Genomic DNA, 10522 nt, shown 5'->3' with positions numbered 1-10522 from the left:
GAATTATAGTCATTCTTCAAAATAAAAATAACTGAGTGATATAATTTTATGCAATTCTAAACGAAAGAGTGAAACCTCACTTTTTTTAGCTTTTAAAGTACTTTTCTTTCTAATTAGGAAAACGTGTAATTAATTAAAAAAATTTTTTTAATATAGTACTCCCTCTATATATCCTAAATTATGAGACAACTTTAGAAGAATTTTATTGTCTCAAAATATAAAATAATTTAAGAAAATAAAATTTTATTAATGATATTTGTTAATACTATCCTTTAAGTGAACTTAGAATTAAAATAATACTATAACGTAATAATTAAATATGTAAGGATATTTTTAAAAATTTATAATTTTATTTTAAAAAATATATTTGCAAAGTATCATTATTAGTATAATCTTATTTTAAATTATTTTATAATTTGAGATTGAGATAGTGGCCACCGCATCGCACGTACGTCTGACTTCATGGATAAATGTCAGTAAAATTTCATCTCTCTCTTATTGAGTTTTTTTTTTTTCGCTTAATTTTTTTAGAGGTAAGCTTATAGTTATAGGTAGGGGGAAGTTTAAAAAAAAAAAAGTGAGACTAATGAAGTAAATATGTACTCCTGCAGTTCCCCAACCTTCTATATTTCTTTTTTATTGGACGTGCTCACAAGCTCCGAAAGTTGTATGGCACTGCAAAATTTATTTTTTATCACTTACATATTTTTTTTTTATCATAAACAATCTTGTTCAAGATACCATCAGAGATTAAATGTGAGCATTTTTTTTTTAAACAGGATTTAAACATCTATTCACCAAGTCTTGAGGAACTGATCTATACTTTTATTTGTAAGCTTTGATATGGAAAAGCAAAGGTTAGCAGGAGAGACACGAAACTTTGATAACTAATCACATATTGTAATAATTGAATCAATCGGTCCCACTTACTAAAGATTCAATGATACATATAATTGCATTTTACATACCTTATTCACCCAAATTTACATGTGGGCCTCTTGTCCATAATACTAAAAAAAAAGTCTAATTAATTTGGATTTAATAATTGTAAAAGGAAAGGAGTTGTGAGGAATTTAACACCCCTTAAATAATACTGGGGTTCGAATCTTATGAATAGAAAAATTACTAATCCAATATTAACAGATACTGATGACTAATAGTAAAAAAGAGTAAATTGTTAAAATTATTTATTTTATAAGGACAATTTGATTAGCTTATTCTACTTATTTTGGCAAAACCAAGATGTGTAAATAGTATACGTAAAACGTTGGCGAAAAAAAAATGGTATAAACAAAAATAGAAATCACTCGAAGAAATTCGGATGAATCTGGTCCCCAATTGATAATTGCAAGAAGAAAATGATAAAAAGTGGTCCAGAAGGCTCAATGTCCAGACCAAGTATACATGTGTTAAGCTCTTGTTTTTCTCTTCATACGTTGTAGCTAGTGGTTGGTTCTGCTTGCATGGTTTTTCTTTGATGAAATAAAATTTTCAGTGCTTATTTAACAAAAAAATCTTTTATCTTTGTGTCAAAAAAGGAAAGTTCTTTTCGCTCCAATTTGCGCAGAAAAAAAAAAAGGAGGTTTGGGGGGGCGGGGAAGTCACATGAAGACAGATGTATTAATATTTGTGAGGAATTCTTGTGCAGATGGGGCACATTACATTATTTGTAACTATACAATAAAATTGTACCAATCAAATAATTTTTTATATCATTATTTCTAATAATTTTATTTTTAAAATATGATATCTTTTTAATTTCTTTCTTTTTCTCACTATATCATTATTAATAATAGAATCAATTTATATTTATAACCATATGATATGGTAAGTTTTTATTGAATAGTCTATAAATGATGTGGTATACTAGGTCTTTGCTGGAATTTCTCTGTATTTACCCACTCTGTGATTTAAATCTTTTTTGTTGTAAAGAATCTTTGTATATCAATTAAAAAGATTTGAATACTTCACTTCTACCCACATTTATAAACTAGTATTTATTTGCACTGTTCAAGAAAAATATTAAATATTTTTTATGTTAAACAGTTTGTGTTATAGTAAAATTTTGCCGTTAACCTATACGATAATCTATATCGTACTAAAAATTTTGTTTAGTCTTTATAATAGAAGACGCCTTATACACTTTAATTAAGTATTAGTAAATTATTTCTAAAAATGTTCATATATGATTGATTTGGATGACATGTTTAACCACTCTTCCTGTATTAAAGGTACAATTAAAAGTAAGTTAATAATTTAAGAATTTTAATTACTCTTCTTAATTCGATTATAAGCGTTGGAAAAAGTAACAATAAACTAAACAAGCACGTTGTTTACATTGATGCAAAGGCAAGACACGTGGAGGGTCAAGATTTAGAGGGCAAAAGAATTTGGTGGCAGGAAATCATGGGCAAGGGTTGGGATTTTGAATCATCTGATGGAGTTTGGAAGCAAGTGCAGCAAAGCTAACCTTCCAAATATTCAAAATGTCCTCTCTTGCTCTTCTGGCATGCAGACGTACATGATTGGTGGATAAGATCGGATCTCCCCGTGTATTTTTTTTTCTTTTGTTTTTTTTTGGGACGAATCCTCGTATCAAAACTTCAGATAAATAAGATTGTCTTTAATTTTTCTAAAACCAGAAACACAAAGGCAGAATGAATTATTAACACATACGATACTGAACACTTTAATTATAAATTTTTTACATACATTCTCTTTATATAATTTTTTTAAAATTTACACAAACCTCCCTTAAAATACAAACTAACAACACATATCCCATTTATTTTTCAAAACTATACTTCCTTCATTTAAAAATATAAGAAATTTTTTTAAAGAGTTGAAGATTTAAAAATGTAAGACATTTTTAATTTTTTAAGGTATAATCATTACTTATTTTTTTAAAGTGTCCCTATTGATTTATTGTAGAATGTTTAATATGGGTTGATTTAAAAATAAATAATTACTTTATTAAATGTGAGATTCAGTTAAAAGTATTTTATATTTTTTAATAGAGAGAGTACTGACCTTTTTTATTTTTGAATCCTATATAAAATAGTGGTTTTATTTTTTTTAATACAAGCCACGAAAAACTGTAAAAAAATAAAAAGTTAAATCATATTAAAAATTATTAGATCTGTACATATTAAGAGAAGTTATTATAAATAATAATATTAAAGTTATCTCTAAATATTTAATAAGTAAGAAGATTCCACACCAATTGGCCTTTCTAATAGAATAGGCGTTTTAAATGACCCTTTGATAAAGGAAATATAAATAATTTTACTTTATTTACTATTTAGTGCTTACTATAAATCTATAATATCCGAAACAGGTGTCCGTAGAAGATTCTCTGTCACGACACAGACTGTGGACCGCTGTTTGTCATTTAATTTCTTCGTGCAATTATCGACTGGGGACCAATGGCCGACGCATTTCTCTTCAATCAACTCAGTTCTCTTTTTAAACTTAATTTCACTTTTCTGGTAAAAAAAAAACTTAATTTATTTTTATAATCAATTAATTAATTTTCATTTTTTTCAATTCTTTATTTATACCATTTTTTGCCAGCTTCATTCACACCATCTCCATATCTTTTTTTCTAGCAATCCAAAAGTTAATTAAAAAAGCATTAATTTCCTAGCAATTCATTTTACACGTTTTACAAGTTCATGGTTCAGGATGCTCGTTAACTATATTTTAAATTATGCTTTTATATATTATACCAGAGAACAAGTTTCTGTATATTTTTTTAAAAAATTGTGAATTATAAATTTTTATTATGATGAAAACATCATATCTCTGTTTAAAATATATAAACGTTACTGTCACCTATCTTTTTTTTTTTTAATGCAGGTCGCTGATAGCATGAATTTTCTCCACTGAAGAACTGAAGAAAAAGGGTACAAACCTTTTCAACTAATTAAGTTACTACACACATAATAAGGTTTGAGATTGAACTTTCAACGCTTAAGTGAATATATATTATTTAACTTAAGTTTAATTTTTCATGAAAATGAACTATAAAAGTATTTATAAATAGGAAATTTATTTGTTTGAGCATTTCCCTAAATATTGCATTTTCACAATTCATCAATTAATTGTTTGCGCACGGGGCTCACCTTCATGCTAAACATAGTTGAGGACAAAATTGAAGATAACAGAAAATCACAATGAAAGGTTTAAATTTTGAGGAGAAAAGATACACATTATCATGCGGAAATCAAAACAACAATGTGATGAAGCAAACAAAGAGGTGAGGGTTGGCTCTCCTCTTACCCACAATGTGCTCAGTTTAAAATTGTAAAGATTGCCCTTTGGATTATTGTTGAGAGATCTTTTAAAAATAAACTGTTTTGTTCACTATTTTTAAATGTTATGGTTTTTTATTAGTCGTAAAATTTGTTGATTGCACAACTTTTTGTTCTCTTAATTTCTATCAAAAATATTATATACTAAAAAATCATTTATAACTCTTTTTATCAGAAAGAAAACTACTCAACTACAAAATCAAGGTGTAGCAACAGAAATACACAAATTTTCCCTTCTAATGTCATTCTTTTATCAACATATATAGTAATAATAACATATTGAGAGTTTCGTTAAATATTATAGTTCAGGTAAAAAGTTAATGGTTATAATTTAAACTTGAAAACGTATAAATTTAATAAATATTCTAATTAAGTAAAATCAATTAAATTATGTATTATTATTGTTATGTAAATTTTCATTAAAATGATAAATCATGTAAACGCATTAATTATAAATTGCAAACTGTATTATTATTTTTGGCCGAAGTCACGGACGTGAATTGCTTTGTCTACCTATGAATAACCTTTGCGAATCATCCGAAGTGACAACTTAAACAGCTCAAGTTAAAGAGAATTGACATGAATTGCTTTGTCTGCTTATAAATAACCTTTGCGAATCATCAGAAGTCACAACTTAAACAAATCAAGTTAAAGAGTTTTTTTTTTTTTTGAATGAAAGTTAAAGAGAATTTAAACCTATTAGTCTTTATGTTACACCTTGTAATTGTTGAAAATGATTGGTGTGATGGATGGGATTTGAAAAATACCGCAAAATATAAATTTTCAATTATTAAAATTTTTATATTACCCTTTCTTTTAAAAAATATAAAGTATTTTTTAAAGAGTTAGATGTTTACAAATATAAAATATTTTTAGTCTTTAAAAGTATAATTATTGTCTTCTTTTTCAAAAATGCCCTTATTGATAATAACTTTATATTTATTATAAAGTATTTAATAATAATAAATATAAAAAAATAGGGTTAGTTTGAAAGTAAGTAACTACTTTATTGAGAATGAGATTTAATTAAAAATATTTTATATTTTTAAACGGGAGAGTATATGTTATAAAAATGTATTATAAAATGTATGAGATAATTTTTTGACTCTTAATTTTTTGGGGCACATAAAATTTTGTATAATAGATCAATTAATAACTTAATATGCTATTTTTTGTGGATAGATGAATTGATGCACGCGAGGGACTAAGTCACTGTCACTATGAAAATCCAAAAATTGATTTATCGTCAGGAATCTTTAATGTAGCAGTTTGTACTACGCATGTGCCCATCGGAAGTTGCGTTTGCGTGGCTGGGGCCCACACCCTTGTCTGATGCTCACTTTTTTTTCTTTTTTTTTAATATTATTTAGTCAATATTTAGATCTTTTCTAGAGAAAATCTTATTACTCAATTGTCTAAGCGAATTTTTTCACGGTTAAAACATCCTGGAAAGGGATTCCCTCACTTCTAAAGATCTTTCTGAAAACACATAATTAAGTAATTGCTTTATCATATTCCTCATTGTTTTATTTAATTTGCACCATATTTAAATGACTCGATTTAAGGATTGAATCAGCTGATGCCACATACGCTAAAGAAGGTGACCAAACACATTATATGTACACATACGTTCCCTCCAGTTTTATTTATATATAAAGTAGAGAGAGAATAATTTTTTTATCTTACTTATAAGGCATGAAATTGATTTTTTTTTTATCATTAGTTTCCCCTTCTACTCCATTAAACATTGGTGAGAGAAATTGCATTATTAAAATATATATATTTAATAAATATGCATGGGAAAAGCTGAAAAAACCTATTAAATCTGCAGATAGAATTAATTAGTTTTACTATTTTCCTTAATTTCAATAAAATATATATATGATTATTGGCAAAGAAAAAAGAACTTCTAAATATGATTAAAATAAGGATACATCAAGAAAGAAGCATTGAAAACCATTTTAATTTTGAAAAAATAATAACCATTCAAAGAAAGATTCCATCGTCGTCCCTATCTAGTGTCTAGCTATCTGATAATATTTCCATTGTACATTCACGCACTTGGGGACCGAAAACAAAAGGGTACCTAAAGAAGTGGGTCCTTGCTGAACAAAAAACCCGTGCAACAATACCGTTCATCACAAAGATTGATAAACATTATATATTATACAATCATAATCATTGATTAAAGGAAAGCAACACGAAGAGTTGAGATCTTGAGTCGAGTACTGGATAGTGATTTTGGAAGCAAGATAGAGCCTTGGATATTGATCATTTTCTGGTTGAGTAATTATTGTTCATCACACTTGGCTGCTGATCATTGTTCTTTATTTACGTTAACTTATTATTTTTAAAGAAGTTTTGCTTGACAAAATATCACTAAAGAAGAGTAATTTGTATGTTTTACTTTTTTTAAAAAAAGTATTTACTTATTCAACATAATTTGTTGGTTACCAAATGAATAGCAACTCGAGGATGATTAACATATATGCAAGCTTTAATTTATGGGCTATAACTTTAGTTTCGTTTAATCATATCACTTCCGGTTGTGTGATAAAATTGTTAAAAGTGAGGTTTTAACATAAGAAAGCGCATCAAGGGACTAAGAAAACCAGCTGCGTGGGCCTATTACTTAGGAAGAAGTAAATGACTTTCTAATATCATTATATCTCAATTAGAATTTGAAACAAGCTGTACTATTCATATTATGAGTAATACAGCTTCCTATAAATATTATGTTACTGAAGAATATTACATACGATTTGAAAAACCCAATAGAACATTATACTGAGCATATTGTATATTGTTAGGAAAGGGGTCAGCGACAACTTGAAAATGAGAAGAGAGGACAAACCGGTCAAGATTAGTGAAAAAAATATTACATCTTAATTCAAAATTTTCATTCAGTAAAATATTTGCAAAGCTTTTTTGAAAGTTAATTAATAAGTAGTATGCAACTTTTTTCCCGTAGATATATTGATTGAGGCACGTGATCGACTACGTCAATGTCATTATGTGAGTCCAAAAATTGGTTTGATTGTCTCAACGGTGAAGAATCTTTATGTACTATGTATATATCACCTTTGGATAGGATAGGCATGGCGGGGTTAAACCATACACCTTTGTCTGATGCTCCACTTTTGTTGTACAGAATTTAGGTAGTACTCCGTTATTTCCTAATCAAAACAAATATATATACAAAAAATATTTCGTTAAAATTACACAGTTTTTATTTTTACAAAATATCTGCGAATATTTTGAAAATAAAATAGAGATCTGGAAATTTCCCGTAAAATCAAAAGAGATTTAGAGGTGTCTCAAGTGGCCAACAAAGATCAGCCTGATTAGTATGTGAGTCATCATATCTCAATAAAATCATAAAGTTCAGGTCTTGCTAACAATGTAAGGGATTTATAAGTACAATATTTTTAAAAGCACTCGAGAGTCATAATTGAGAGAGATGTATTTTTTTCCTTGATCACTAACACTTCTCTTAGCAACATAACCACTGGTGGCATTTGGATTAAATGATTCTAGGTACTAAGTGGTTGTATCATTTGAAATGTTAAAATCTATATTAATAATTCAGATAAACACATTCATTCATTAATTTCAAATTGAGGTATGCATTAAAATCCATTGAAATGAATTTCAACGGTTTAAATGATGCAAGCACTCGGTGCTTGTACTAAGTACAATAACTGAATTTAAATCCAATTTAGTGAAGTTAGAGAATGCATCTCATAAATCACATATTATGATAATTGAAGGCAACCACACATTTTAATTATGATAATATCTGCAATGTACATTGATGCAGTACTCGGCGTCGGAGGGACCAATAACAAAGCGGTCCTTACTCAATAACTTGCCCATATAATAAAGGTCACATGAAATTAAATTAATGATAAACTTCTGCTTCTTCTTCCCAACAAAATGATAAACTTCTTCATTGTTCATATATATATATATATAGATAATAAAATCGTGATAATTGATTAAGGGACAACAACACTCGAAGAGTTGAGATCTCGAGTTGTCTATAAGTAGTGAATTTTGAAGCAAGTAGAGCTTGGTGTTGTTGATTCATCATTTTATGGTTTGAGACAATTAGTCATCACACTTGGCTTTCTGTTATTGTGGATTTCTATTTACGTTAAAAATAAGCTTGAGTATTTATAACTTCAATAAAAAATAAATAAAATAAAATTTAACGTCAATAAAAACAGTGCCGCTATCTTGGTTGATATTTTCCAATATTTACCATTTTAGCCTTTCCAACCAATCTCTCATGTCTTTGGGTATTTAAAAGGAAATTTTAAAAAAGTTAAAGTCCAGTTAAATTTAAGGGTCCTTGGATGCTACTTTCCCTTCAATTATTTAATATTAAATTCAAAGCAAGTTAAATAGCAATCCAAAGTCAAAGTATAAGGAAAACAAAAGATGATAGAACAGTATCAAGTCCTTGAATAAGTAACCAGCTTGCAAGAAGCAAACGGGCAAGCATGCAAGGCACAAGATAGTTTATTTCATAAGGGAAGGTTCACATACATATAGAAGCAAAGCCTACAGTAGTAACAGGCTCTGTTGTTCACATAAACATGACATGATGACACCATTAATGTGAATCATCTTCAGTTTGCTGCAATCTGAGGTTGAGCAGAAGTAGAGGAGCATTTATCATAGCAGAAGTTGGTGGTATCAAGACAACGACACTGTGGAGGAATGGAGCGAGTGCAGGCACATAACTTGCAAGCAGAGTGACAAGTTTCTCCGATGTCTCTGCAGTGGCACTGAGGAGGGTTTGACTTAGTGCAGATGCACGAGTCGCAGCACGCAGTGGTGGTGGACTTGATGAAGTAGTTTGGTTCATTATTGTCATTGAACATCTGAGCCAGGAAGTTGTTTGCATCGAAGCGAGCCTCCACAGTTGCAGTCAAGGCCATCAGGAACAGAACCAGACCTACCTTCATCATCGTCTTCTTGCTCAAACCGATCTTCTCTCTCTAAGGGGATTTGTGTGTTTAAGTTTTGATGTGCACAGAGACGAGCATAAAGAAAGGCTTATTTATAAGCCAGTTTAGGGATCATATTACCACGTGACTCAAAATTAGGGTCCACGGTAAAGGATGAGTCTCCAATGGATGAGAGGGGAGACCGATCTTTTCGTTGTGTTAGATGATATTTTCCAGGAGAGATGTTGTACAAGTTTATTTTATAATTATTGTAAAAAGAAGTAAATTATAATTTTTTTGGTAAAGGGTAAATTATAATCTTTAATATCATAATATTTTCGTGTTGCTGAATTTTTTATTTGTATGAAATATTTTTTTTTATTTTAATTTCGTTTACAAAAGTATAACTTTTACGTGCGTGATTTTCATGCAAGCCAGGACACATGGTGGATATTTTTAGTTATATGTTCATTGTATACGTACTGTTATTTATTTAAATTTTTTCTTAAATATTTTGAATATCAAATATTTCATCTGCAATTAGAACTTTTACATTTATAATTGTTTGAATTTATAATTTCAATTTTTTAAAATATTTTATTGAGAACTTAACTATCATTAATTTAATCTTGTAGAACATAAGAATCATTTTTGCAATAAAATTCTAATTTTTATAAAAGATGCGAATTATAATAGTTATTATGACGAAAAAAAACTACTTTTTATGCTTTGTTAAAGACATATAAATTGTATCTTTTAAAATACACACTCTTCTAATCTTATTTATTGGGCCAAAAGGCAGTATTTGTTTTGGTCTTATTATAAAACATCTAAATAATTACTATATTTATATTTACTTTTTTGTCCCTATTAAATGGTAGAATATTTTATTTTTAAAGTGTGTATATTTAATAAAGGTAAAGTTAGAAACTTATTAGATTTTTAGATAGAGTTAATAAGATTTAAAATTTTTTTAGTTTTGGTTAAAATATTAGAAGTAACTTATAAATAAAATATGATGATCACTTTATCTTATAATTTTCACTAATTTTTCAAAAAAAAAAACTTATTCTCTAATTATTTGCACATGGCTTGCTTCATGGATGAGGACAATGTAGATAACAGGAAATCATAACGAAAGGTTGAGATTTTGAGGACAAAAGATTTATGTTGTTACGCGGAAATCCGTTTTGTGATAAGATTCGATCTATTGTTCATGTGGTTTTACAATTTATTTCAAAAGATTTTTGAAAT

The 10522-nt window shown here is 28.2% G+C and overlaps 1 protein-coding gene across 1 annotated transcript; it reads right to left on the bottom strand.

The window, feature by feature from the left end:
* Positions 1 to 8757: 8757 nt before the first annotated feature.
* On the bottom strand, positions 8758 to 9365 carry LOC129293606 (Bowman-Birk type wound-induced trypsin inhibitor-like). The gene has a single exon (XM_054931659.1). It carries the CDS (start codon positions 9287 to 9289, stop codon positions 8948 to 8950), a length of 342 nt encoding a protein of 113 aa, XP_054787634.1. The 5' UTR covers positions 9290 to 9365; the 3' UTR covers positions 8758 to 8947.
* Between the last annotated feature and the right edge of the window lie 1157 nt (positions 9366 to 10522).

Source organism: Prosopis cineraria, unplaced genomic scaffold (genome assembly GCF_029017545.1).
Source record: "Prosopis cineraria cultivar Desert tree isolate PC_DT_omini unplaced genomic scaffold, ASM2901754v1 PC14, whole genome shotgun sequence".
NCBI classification, from domain to species: domain Eukaryota; kingdom Viridiplantae; phylum Streptophyta; class Magnoliopsida; order Fabales; family Fabaceae; genus Prosopis; species Prosopis cineraria.
Note: the sequence above shows the minus strand (reverse complement) of the source record. Positions and strands in the feature narration are given on the sequence as shown.

Excerpts from the sequence above, each read along its gene's own strand:
- LOC129293606 (XM_054931659.1), bottom strand. The coding sequence starts at position 9,289 with ATGATGAAGGTAGGTCTGGTTCTGTTCCTGATGGCCTTGACTGCAACT.